The sequence below is a fragment of the Pimephales promelas genome, chromosome 17 (genome assembly GCF_988280905.1).
Source record: "Pimephales promelas chromosome 17, fPimPro1.hap1.1, whole genome shotgun sequence".
In the NCBI taxonomy this organism is placed as follows: domain Eukaryota; kingdom Metazoa; phylum Chordata; class Actinopteri; order Cypriniformes; family Leuciscidae; genus Pimephales; species Pimephales promelas.
The window spans coordinates 6,730,207-6,743,367 of record NC_142785.1 but is presented as its reverse complement, the minus strand read 5'-3'; the positions used below and the strand labels follow the sequence as shown (position 1 = coordinate 6,743,367).

Genomic DNA, 13,161 nt, shown 5'->3' with positions numbered 1-13,161 from the left:
CAGACATCGTCTCTTTCAGGGAAGACCTTGTATTTTCCAACAAGACAATGCCAAACCACATACTGCATCAATTACAACATCATGGCTGCGTAGAAGAAGGATCCGGGTACTGAAATGGCCAGCCTGCAGTCCAGATCTTTCACCCATAGAAAACATTTGGCGCATCATAAAGAGGAAGATGCAACAAAGAAGACCTAAGACAGTTGAGCAGCTAGAAGCCTTTATTAGACAAGAATGGGACAACATTCCTATTCCTAAACTTGAGCAACTTGTCTCCTCAGTCCCCAGACGTTTGCAGACTGTTATTAAAAGAAGAGGGGATGCCACACAGTGGTAAAAATGGCCTTGTCCCAACTTTTTTGAGATGTGCTGATGCCATGAAATTTAAAATTAACTTATTTTTCCCTTAAAATTATGCATTTTCTCAGTTTAAACATTTGATATGTCATCTATGTTGTATTCTAAATATAATATTGAAATTTGAAACTTCCACATCATTGCATTCTGTTTTAATTCACAATTTGTACAGTGTCCCAACTTTTATGGAATTGGGTTTGTACCAAATGAATAAAAATATTGTAAAAAAAAAAAAATGTAAAAAAATAAATCAATTAAAAAGACACAATAAACAGTTTACAACTGTCCTTTAAAACTAGATTAAAATTTAAAACTGTCATTTAAAACTAGATTAAAATAAAATTTTAAGTATTTAAAGGGCTCGCTCCCCTATCTAAAGAATTGAAGTCACTTATATTCACCAAATCTTTAGACAAGATACAGTAAATTCAATAATATTTGGAAATAGTATTAAAACTTAAAGGCACATTGTGTAACTTTTGGCCAAAAGAGTTATTTTAAATGTTTCTTAACGCCAATACACAGCGCTTGACACTATCAATGCTCCGCGCTCCGTGCGGCTGCCCTCTCGAAATAATTCCTATGGAAGTTTGGAGGAAACGGACCGTCTTTGGCCAGGTCATGTGACCTGGAGAATGCCTTCAGAACATATCGCTTTACAACCGTTACGTGACCACAGGCTCGGAAGAATCCAGGAAAAGAAAACAAGAAACTGACCGCGTAAGAAAACCGGATAAGAGTCTCACTCGGTCAGGATTTCACTTAAAATAGGATAAAAATGAGCATCAAACAGAATTAACCCAGCGCACGCAGCTCTTAAAGGGGCCACACGTTATTTACGACAGTACAGGAGTCGCCGTTTGACAAAAACGGAATTCCTACACAGTGTACCTTTTAAAATGACTGTTTTCTACTGTAATAAATTACTCCAGTCTGGAGTAATTAAATTACTGCCATTACTCCAGTCTTCAGTGTCACATGTGTTGTAGGTTATATGAGTTATGTAGTCAGATTACGTTTTTCAAGTAACTAGTAAAGAAATGTACTACTTTTAAATTCACAAAATGTCTGAGTTACTTTTTAAATAAGGATTTTAAAAAAGTTCACATTTATGCAAAGGCATTCTGTGGTGCTGTGTAAACATGATGGTTATTGTAGTTCTAGAGTAAATGTGAGCATTTATTTACTCATCTCATGTGCACAAAAACAGATTCAGTATTTCTCAAAAAGAATTAAAACAGTGAAATGTGAATTCAGAATATGAATCAAACTGGCAGTAATTAAATATGCTAAATAACACAAATATACTTTATGTATTTAATCTCACTTTATTATTACTCGGCTCTGTGGAATACTTGGATTCTGATTGGTCAATAGTGCCATGCAGCTAAATTATTCCCAGATAACAACACTCAAAACAGATAATGGAGGCTCATCTGGGTTACTCAAGTCAGTTTTTCTTCGTGGAAGTTTTGCATTTGGTGAGCTAATAAAATATTAAAACTCAGTCGAATAAATATTTTGTGTACAGTTGTTTAATTATGCCATCCAGTATCGTGGACTCGCTCTCTCTTATTTCAAACAAACGCAGCTGCTGCCATTTTGGGACTTTTGTTTTGTACACTGTTGGATTATGAGATACAAACAGGTACAATTTGAAATCGACATACAGTATCTTATGTCCATAATTATTTATGTGGCGAAATGCTGTTTAATAAGTGATTTGAATAACTGTATACCGTATCTCTTAAAAGTCCGTTTAGTTTGAACTTGCCGCCCTGCAACTGCTCTTTCCGCAGAAGCTTTGCAGGTGAAAGGCATGTTTGAGCTGCTCCTTCTATTGTACAGATGTTATTTTGCATTTACTTTAGACTTTTTCATTTCACTTTTGGTGAAAGATGACCACTCGTGGCTATGATCATTGCTCTTAAACGGTGGTCCAATGTTGTACAGTGAGAGAGGGTCAAAGACGGCCGTTGTCACGGCCTTGCGACCAACGACAGCCTGCAATAATTTTCTAAAAGTGTGAAAAATTTTGCATGATCATCTAAGTCAATTGTGTTTGCTGCTACGACCTACGGCATATTGATCAAAGAGACATGGCACTTAAAGGAGTAGTTTACTTTTAAAAAAAACTTTTGTTGATAATTTTCTCACCCCCATGTCATCCAATATGTCCATGACATTCTTTCTTCAGTCGAAAAGAAATTAAGGTTTTTGATGAAAACATTCCAGGATTTTTCTCCATATAATGCACTTCAGTGGAACCAAACGGTTCAAGGTCAAAAAGACAGTTTCAGTGCAAACTGTTCAAAGGGCTTTAAACGATTCCAGACGATGAATAAGGGTCTTATCAAGCGAAACGATCGATCGTTAAAAAACAAAAAAGTTGAAGTTTTATAAGCTAGAATGCTCGGCTTGCTCTGATGCGCATTCATGACTCTCCTGTTCGAACTCGTTCATCAAAATGAACAAATCTTTTTCCCCGAGTCAATTCGTTGATTTTCTTCGTTGAATGAACCAAATGACTCGAAAAAAGGTTCGTTCATTTTGATGAACGAGTTCGAAAAGGAGAGTCACGAACGCGCTGAAATCATCGTCTGGAATCATTTAAAGCCCTTTGAACAGTTTGCAGTTTGCACTGAAACTATCTTTTGGACCTTGAACCGTTTTGGCTCCCATTAACGTCCATTATATGGAGAAAATCCTGGAATGTTTTCATCAAAAACCTTAATTTCTTTTCGACTGAAGAAAGAAAGACATGGACATCTTGGATGACATGGGGGTGAGTAAATTTTCACCAAACGTTTTTTTTAAAAGTGAACTACTCCTTTAAACTTAAAACTACTTACATCAACCTCCATTTGCAAAATGCATTCCAAGTTGGCCTCTTTTCCCTAGCAATGACCGTGTCCATATTCTTCTCTTTCGCATCCTCTTCTTTTTTTCAGCACACATAAAATTCACAACTGCCAAAGTGAGATTCATCTTGCTCTGTTTGTTTACCACTAGTGCATGCTAATAATGATGTTTTATTCTTCTATACTAAATTGTGTCGTAGCCTACAATTTAATAGTTTACATACTCAAAGTACGTACCCAAGTTTATTAGATCCATGTCATATAGTGTGATTGGTAAAGATCTTATAGAATTGCAGAAATCACACAGTCTTGAGCAGGCAACAGAGTATCTTATTGTAACAGTACTTAAGTATTTTACTCAAGATGCAATACTCAACACCTCAGAGACATACCAGTAAAAAACAAGAAAAAGTTGTGAGAAGAGCAATCACATGCTTATTTTCTAAAATCAAAATAAACCTGAACACCTCAATATTGACACAGTTTGACACAGTCTCAGTTAAGCTCAAGTGCTCAAAAAGGACATCAACCAATATCCTTCAATATTATGGATACATAAAATAATGTTAACTCTAATTAAAGCCTAAAAAGTCAAAGCCCACTTGCAGTGGACGTACTGGTTTTGGCCTCAGCAGCCATGTCCTCATCTCAAATATAAAACACTTGCAAAACCAGCAGCTACCAACTAATACACTCACATTTGTAAGGGTGAAACAGAAGAAAAAAACTGCTGCAGAAAAAGTTAGGTGCCATTACATTAGTCATTACAAATGAATTGGATTAAAGAGGACATACTTATTCAAAAATGTAGAGTAAAAGTTGCTAATAGAGTGCCGAAGTTATAACGTCACTTGTAGGCCAAAACGCGGAATTGAGTTGAATGGGTTTTTGCAACGCATTCTCATCCTAGGGCGTCATATACTGACGCTTTTGACAATGCGTATACATCCAACGCACATGGCACTCTTTAGTGTCAATGCTTCGGTTATGGGTAGGTTTAGACCACTAGGAGGAATATATATCTGCGTCTCATATTGACGCTAAAGGGTGCCATGTGCGTTGGATGTATACGCATTTGCAAAAGCGTCAGTACATGACGCCTTGGGATGAGAATGGGCTGATTTTTGCTAAATCGCCTGAAATAAGATCTGTGGTGAACTAAGCCTGTAAATATTTTCACGTTTTGATCTATGACATAAAACACACCAGTTATAACCTGCTTGTGTTTTTTAAATTTTATATAGGCTTCAAAATGTATACATTTTGGATTAACTTGTAAAGATTCTCTTGATAGACAAAAAGTGTAAGGGTCACTTAACTCTTAGTCTTATTTTTTGCGATTTTCCAAAAGTCTATGGGGAAAATGCATAGCTTTTCAATCGAGAAAACCCATGCGCCGCTAACCTCCGAGTTGTCCTACAAAGTGACGTCATAACTTCGGCACTCTATATCCTTCACTGTAAAATCCAATTAGTACACCTTACTTGAAAAAAGCATGCAAACCGATTGCACTCAAAAAATTGAGTAAAGTGAAATAGGAATTATATGTAGTCCTTAAGTGCATGCCTAGTAGTGTACACTTACAAGAGAGTTCCAGTAACTTAAAATAATTTCTATACTATACTTGATCTTTTACTTTCCAGTATCTGTGAACCGAGGAAGTGTACTCCCAGAGTGCATTGCGGCATGAATAAATTAATTGCTTTATTTTACTATTTTTGGCTTTATTACAATTTTATTTGCTATCGTTATTGGGGTTATACTGAAAAGAGACAGCAAATAAAATTGTAATGTCTAATTAATTAAAGTTTTTTAGAGTTTTTTAAAATGTTACCACTGTTGTGGTTTGCATGCTGAATGTTGAAGTCTGTGTGTGACTCAACCAAAATTGCAAGATATTGTCACAAATATAAAGGGATTATATCAACCCAATTAAAGATTTATGCCATAAGCGTTAGCAATAAAATGTTAAAAGATCATTATTATACATGAAATATATTTATGTTATATATAATTTATTAATTAATTTAAGAATGTGTGTTTGTATATATATATATATATATATATAAATTACTTCACTTCCTTTGAAATCAAATAATTATGATTTCAAGTTGCATCACTGCAAACAATTGGAAGAGAACCATAATATAAATTAAGTTCCAAGTGCCCAACCAAAGGGAACATCAATCACAATAATGGTGAGAAAGGGAAATCAACAAGTCAACTAAAGAATTTTGATGTTCTCCCAAAAATATTTAGGTGTATTGACAATAACACTCAAGATGACTGGAAAATGAGCCAATTCAAATTGAAAATGGTACTCAAACCAGTCAAGTAACGTTTACTAGGTTTTTCTGAGTAACGAAAGCACACATGCAAACAGTACAGATTACTAAGAAATTTTAAGTAAGTTCAACAAATTATTGCACTTTAAGTAAAGTTAACATAAAATTCTTAGTAAGAACAATGTTAGATTTTACAGTGTTGATACAAAGTAGCCAAAGTACAGTAACTAATGACATTTACTCAAATACTTGACCACTGGTGCACTCAAAGTGTTCAGTATCCGTTTCCCTGAGTCATCCAATTTTGCACATTACATAAAAGGATGTAACGACGAACTTCTGTTAATAAATAAATGATATTTTTCTTCGGCAAAACAAAGGAAAATGATCTGTTATTATTTGACGAAAACATTGGAGAAAAGTGCTAATGGGTGTACAGTATAGTCTATAGTGTTTTTCAGAAGCTCTGTTGAGCAGTAATCTGTGTGATGTCTGGTGTGGTATGACTCACTGCGTGGCGCTCCGTACAGACGTGTGTCAGCAACCCTGCTGCAGGGCTAAGTGATTAATTAGTCACAACAGGAGCTCTGCGCTGACAGCTTTGCCACGCAGGTTACACCTCTTTGATCGTCATTCACCGCTGACAATTCATCTCTATGAACAGGAGGAAGTCAAGGGAGGAAATCAATGCGAGCGGTTGTATATACATACCATCGCTTATTCTTTGACTGTCACATCACAGGAGGCAGATTGGACCGGGTTGCGACACTAGCCGCATACACATATCATCGCACAGCTCATTATCAGATCCATTCAGTTGGATTCTTCTTTCGTCTGCCGGCGGCGACCTACTGGATGCACAAAAAGTTTTAGAGCCTTTATGTGTCTGTTTCTTTTTAGTCATTGGTGGCAATTGAATCCCAAGTGACACTAGTCAGCAGTAAGCAAGACATATTACTGTATATGGGATGACTAAACCATTGTGTACATTAAGACAAAATAATGATGCAACCCTTTAACAATGTTTTTTCTTTTGTTTGTTTGCAGAAGGCGGCCAGATAAACAACATGATGCAAACGCACCAGTATCCAGCCCTCAACCAGCTATCCCATGTCTATGAGCAACAGCAATTGGCAAAAGAGCTCAACAAATACGCCTCACTGAAGGCCGTGGGTAAGGATATACAGTACGCTCGAAAGGATCATTTTTAGCATGTCATTGTTATACTATCATGTGGATCTTTCCTGTGCAATATTGAACATAGCATTTACCACAGAATATTTTACAAATGATTAATGAATCCCAGAATAAGAGGCTTTGAGAGTTGTTTCATCACTGGATCTGTATTGAAAGAGAGTCACTGTACCTCATTACAGTTCACTTGGGAGTTTTCAAATATATCTTATTAGGAAAACTGTCTGTGTGTGTATGTATATAATGAAATGGCAAAGCTTAATTTTCAGCAGCTATTAGTGTCACATGATCGTTCAGAAATCATTCGAATATGCTCTCTAGAAACATTTCTTATGATTATCAATGTTGAAGTTGAAATATCAATGTTAGTTGCTGCAGATTTGTCGGCTGCACGTCCATGATGCGAATGTCCCATTCCACCACTTCCCAAAGGTGCTCTATTGGATTGAGATCTGGTGACTATTGAGGCAATTTGAGTTTAGTAAACTCATCGTCATGTTCAAGCAGAGCCGGCACCAGTTGAGCACTAAAGAAGGGGTTGTATGATGTACTGTAACAAGTGGGGGCGGTGATGTAACACAAACTATTACCAGATTTTAAAAACTTACAGTATATGGCCCATTCGTGTATTTATCAGACTGTAAAAAAAAACTATTGCTACAACAACTATGAAACTAAAATCTACTGAGCAAATACAGATGGAAGAGCATTGAATTATATCACTACATAACACAGAAAGGAAAATCGCCTGAGCCATTTTGACTCACCAAGCCTTAGATTCACAATTTCAGCAGTTTTGACATTAATACAGACAGGTTACTATGCTATTACCACTACACCAAAAGTAATTAATTGTGTCTGCTTTACTATAAAATACACACTCATTGCGACACCGTCACATAACACAAACAGATGCTTTAACAGATGCATACTTTTATGATACTAAAGCCAGTGATAAACAATAACAATACAATGAAGTAATCAACTGACTATGACCAGTTATCTAGCCCCCTAAACATAAAAAAAACATAAAATAATAATAATAATAATAATCTTATACCTTTAGACTACTCAGCATAGAGTTACATTCTTTGTGGCCCGGGAAGTTCGTAGCTTAAAGCTACACTGTGTAACTCTTTTAGTTTATTCTTAGCTAAAAACACTTATATTTCAAACATATATGCACATTATTACATCAATATATGTACATTAATGTATATTTACTTCGTTCAAGTAATAAAGTATTCTCGTGAGTGTATAATATGCCATTGAAAATACATACGGGTAAGGGGTTCTAGTGTCGGTCGCCATGTTGCCCCTCCATCTTGAAAGTACATTAGCCAAAGATACCCGTTAATTCAAGCTTCGCTTTTCGCGTTTACGTTTGAGTTAACACTCATGGACGAGGTCGAACTGGAAGCCATGTTAATCTTGGACTACATTGTCCACCGTAGGAGTTAAAACGAAATCGGAATTGAGAGGAACAGAAACTAATATTCACTGGATAGTCATATACCCTTTCACCGCTAGATGGGGATAAAAATCACACAGTGTAGCTTTAATGTGTCAAATGTGCCAATCAAATGTGCAAAACAGACTGTCCTTTACTTAAATGTTGCTATAGCCTCATATTAATGCTAGAAAGTCTATGCACTTTTGCAAATTTTGCAAACCAATGCAATTTTTTTAAAATTGTCTATTCTATTTCATCATTAAAAATCCATTTTGACGTTCATTTCACATTCAAAGTGGGCGATGAGTGTACATACAGAGATTGAAATAAACATAACTGGGAAAACTGAAACTAAACTACAATACATTTTCATGACTTAAAAAAAAATCAGATAAAATATGTTTTAATATGAAATGGCATATTAGAAAACATGAAATGTTTACAACCCCCTTGTATTAACCCTCTGATGGTCTTCCTTTATGAGTCACGTCCTGGGCCTTCCCGGTCAGAAGTGACCGGAGGCCTAAAAATGAAACTTCTTCCATCCCAGCAAAACCAATGCAATTTATTTTTGTTATATAATATTTATTCTTTTTAATTTAGTATTTTGAGACAATTTGATTGAATTTATTAATATTTATGCAATATTTATGGTCTATTTTTCAATGGAAATTTCTATATATATATTTCTATATATATATATATATATATATATATATATATATATTATTATTATTATATATTTTTTTAAATTCTTAATGCAATATTTTTGTTTAATATAGAGTTTGGGCCTTCAGAAAAAAAAATATATTTTTTGAAGAAAATTAGCACCTTCTGGTTATAGTATAGAGAAAAAGCGTAGAATCATGGTGTAACCACTAGGTGGTATGTATAGAGAGGCATGTTCCCCAGCTGTTTATGAACACATTTTTTTTTGGTGGATTTGAATATATAACCCTGTTTTGAAGTTGCTATTTATAAAAATGTCTGCTAAATACAAATACACAAATGCATATAATGCCATGGTTTAACTGTTGCCACAATTGTTTCTCCTGAGAATTCCTCAATCAATGTGGCGATGCCTAAAGAGCAGAGAAAAACTGACCCTCTGGAATCATTGTTATTTTTTCTTATTTAATGGCCTTTTCCATGAAAATTCCCAAAGGTGCAGAGGTGTTAGTGCTGATAAGTCCCAATTCTACAAATCAATACTTCTCTCTCTCAGTCCCCAAATACATATCTAAGGTCACAAAATTGGATTTCCACCCGACATAGAGAAGTGGAGCTTCTAATAAAGGCCTGTTCTAGAATATCCTCCCACCAAAACCCTTTGAGATCCTGATGACACTAACTCCATGCGTGGTGGAGTCACGGACTTTCGAGCCGATGGGGGCACTATTACAAAACCACGATTCATCTTGATTGTGGCTCTTGACGATGTGCACTGTTGAGCACTGTAATTGATTCACCCGTCTGCTGTGATGATCCATGTATCTGATACAGGGAGCGGTGCAACTGTGAAAAAATGTCCGCTACGCACAACGTCTCCGTCTTCTCCCACAGGGGCAGACGAGCAATAAATAAGATTTATCATCACACCGCAGACCAAACTCGTTTTAAGCGTGAAAAGTTGATCTTCAAGGTCGTCAAAGCAGCCGACCATCAAAAGCAGACTGAGGAAGCCACACTAGGATCCCCAGTATGCTTAAGAGTAATGATCCCCTTACAAACATGAATCACCTGGTTAAATGACACATCACCCAGAGGAACGCGACATGCCGTACTTACACTGTCCACAGATTGAATTGCTAAACAGATAAAACCTTGTTCAACTCTTGGATTGGATTCACTGTTACTTGTAATAAAATTGCAATAAAAATTTTGATTCATAAACACAAAACACAGATACAGACTGCAAAATGAGAAACTTAGGATAAGTATAATAACAAAGATCATCAGAGGTTTACAAGTTCAAATTGTCCAACAAATTAAATCATTCCATCTTAAAGCTTTCCTGTCAGTTCATCTGCAGCAGGTTGAGCAGGGTTGGCTTTGGCTTAGCTGTTAAAAGTTATAACATTACTATATAATGTAACTGAAATGGCGAGTGTCGCACAGATAAATTATTGGGAGCCATCTTTGTGCAATTATCTTTTTGGCAGATGTTAGACCTGCCAGTCAGATCTTTCTTTGTGGCTCAGTGAAACCTAAATTGGAATCATCATTTAGAGAAGGAGTACAGCTGGTTGCATCTTATTAGACAATACTGATGTAATCTTTTCCCAAAACTCAAAAAACCTTCTCACATTTCCACACCATATGCATGAATTTTCCCACGTGTTGGTAGGGTTGGTACAAAAATTACAGTGAGGATTTGGAGATGATTTTTAGTGATGGAACGTGTCTTTGGTGGCCAGTACATTGAAATGAATAAATTGGTGATTTGCATTTTTTGAATCACCAATTTATTACAGAATTTTTTTCCATATCGTTGCCTAGTCAATCTGGTCTCCTTTACCCAAATTGTGTTCAGTGGTGATTGTGTTTGCTTAACTTCAAGAAGGCGAGGTAAGACAGCTGACACTACTCTTCTTTGAGAGGGATTAAAGAACCAACTGTGAACTGGGTGTGCTTCAATAGTTGTTCCCCACGGAACTAAACGTTTTACGTTTTTAGTTGAAAACGGTGCCGTATTGTGCAATCTTAAACCCCGCCCCTTTCTTACAATAGACCTCAAGCTCACAATCAGATCTGCCTCCATCATATCAACAACCGATGGAGAGAACCAAGTCCCAGCCATTTTTTTATTTTTATTTTTTTGATTATCCATTTCACTCAGATGAACATCGTTTTAATTATTAAAATAAATTTGATTTAAAGGGGTCCTACTTAATTTTTTTTTTAAAATAGTTCGGTAACACTTTACAATACAGGTGCACTAATAAGGATTAATTCATGCTTAACTAATGCACAGATAATACTGAATTAATGTGTAACCAATGATTATCTAAGCTATTCATTAATGATTACCACATTAGGAACTAATTAAGAGTCTGTAAGGTTAATGTATTAGTTAATACATTAATTGTTATTAATTAAATATGTAATTGTGGATTAATTCCATATTTACTCATTTTTGACTAGTAGTGTTAATGAATATGTTAATTACCAGAATAAGCCAAAGCTTTGTATTTCAACTTCCAGGTACACTAATATGCATTAATACATGATTAATTATTTGATTGTTAGTGCAAATTCATGTGCAAAATACCTCAATTACTAAATTACTAGTTAATAATGATGTGCCCCAACAAGTAAAGTCATAACATAATGATGCCTTTGCAAATCATTAGCTAACGATTAATTAAAGCAGACAACTGGAAGTTGAAGTGCATTTGACTAATTGTGGTAATTAACACATTAATTTACACTATTAGTTAATAAAATATGTTATTAAGAAATTAATACACAACGACACATTGAATTAATAGCAATTCATGTATTACTTAATCTATTAATCCTACAGAATCTTTATTAGTTGCTGATGCAGTAATCATTAATGAATGGTTTACTGTAGTTCTTCAAGAGTTATACATTAACTCATGATTATCTGTGCATTAGTTAAGCATGCATTAATGCATATTAGTGCACCCGTATTGTAAAGTGTTACCAATATTTCTTTTAAAATATTACATATTTTATTTTATATTATGATTTTGTTATAAAACAAAAACATTTAAAAAAATAAGTTTCATAAAAATATAAATAATAAAAAATATGATATGACCCCTTCTTAATGATTAATTTTTTTATGACATGACCTCTTTAACATCTGTATAATATGTTCAACATTTATGCTATAACCTTTCAACCAAAAACAACCATTAGAGTAGGTACACAGTGTGCCCCCTTTTCTACAGAAACAACAGCAATTGAACATAATGTTCAAAACAGTCCAATATATTTTTTTCTCTTCAGGAGTAATAGCATCTGTTCTACTTTTTCCTCAGTGATAGGCAATTTTTTGTCGCATAATTTCAAGTAATGCTTTTTTGAACTGGGTACATAAAATTTCAGTTTCTCACTATATGAAACTTTTATGTATGACAACTTCACATTACTGCAATCTCCCTTGAGCTTGAACTAACCTCACTCTTCCTCTCTATCTCTTCGTCAGCGGCCAAAGCCAATGGTGATTTCCTCAACAAGCAACACCGCCACTTGGTCGAGTTGGCGGCTAAGGGAAGCCTGCCGCTTCATACAGTCAGAATGGAGCATGTGGAGCCCACAGCTTCTTATGTCACTGAGGTCCCGTGCCTCAAGCAGAATGGACAGAAGCCCAAAAGCATTAAAGCCAACGTGACCCATCCCGCGATGGCCTACAGCTCCAATACAATCGCAAACCCCGGCATGCTCAGGAGCTGGGAGAACGCAGAGACTGCGGGTCGCCGCAAAACCTACGGCCCTAGGAAGGTGTGCACGATGGAGCGAGTTAATGAGCTCCACACTGCCCGCAGTCATCATTACCTACCAACGCAACCCTACTTTGTAACCAACAGTAAGACTGAGGTGACTGTGTGAGAGGCTGAAAACGCTTCAAAGCAAGTGGCAGAGAGCCGAGTGATTATTCTCATGAAAGGACTCTCCACACTGCCCCTAGTGGACTGGAGGCACAACAGGGGTGAGCATGTTACGCTCTCACGATAACATCCACCTGGGACACTTGGAAACGTTCACCACAATTTATATCCACTGTAACAATGATGTGTTTGTGTTCCGTCAATGACAAGTTAAAAGGAAACGGATGTAAAGAATTGGCACACGTAAAGATTCAGATCAATAGCAATAAGATCTAATAAATGTGGACGGAAAGAATGGCTTTGGAGCGATGAGACATTACAGAAATGATTATCGATCCCTGCCGTGGAGTATGAAACTCATATCTGAAATAATATACTGAAAATAGTTGGGTGTGATATTGATTTAATGATGGCGGCATGAAGACACTGGG

The 13,161-nt window shown here is 35.9% G+C and overlaps 1 protein-coding gene across 1 annotated transcript in view; it reads left to right on the top strand.

The window, feature by feature from the left end:
- Window positions 1-12,883, top strand: part of shisa9a (shisa family member 9a) — a 47,341-nt gene extending 34,458 nt beyond the window's left edge. Inside the window, exons 3-4 of the mRNA XM_039685367.2 lie at window positions 6,551-6,676; window positions 12,328-12,883. Of these exons, the coding sequence (XP_039541301.2) occupies window positions 6,551-6,676; window positions 12,328-12,731 (530 nt within the window). The 3' untranslated portion in view covers window positions 12,732-12,883. The remainder of the gene's footprint in view (window positions 1-6,550; window positions 6,677-12,327) is intronic.
- Window positions 12,884-13,161: the final 278 nt, after the last annotated feature.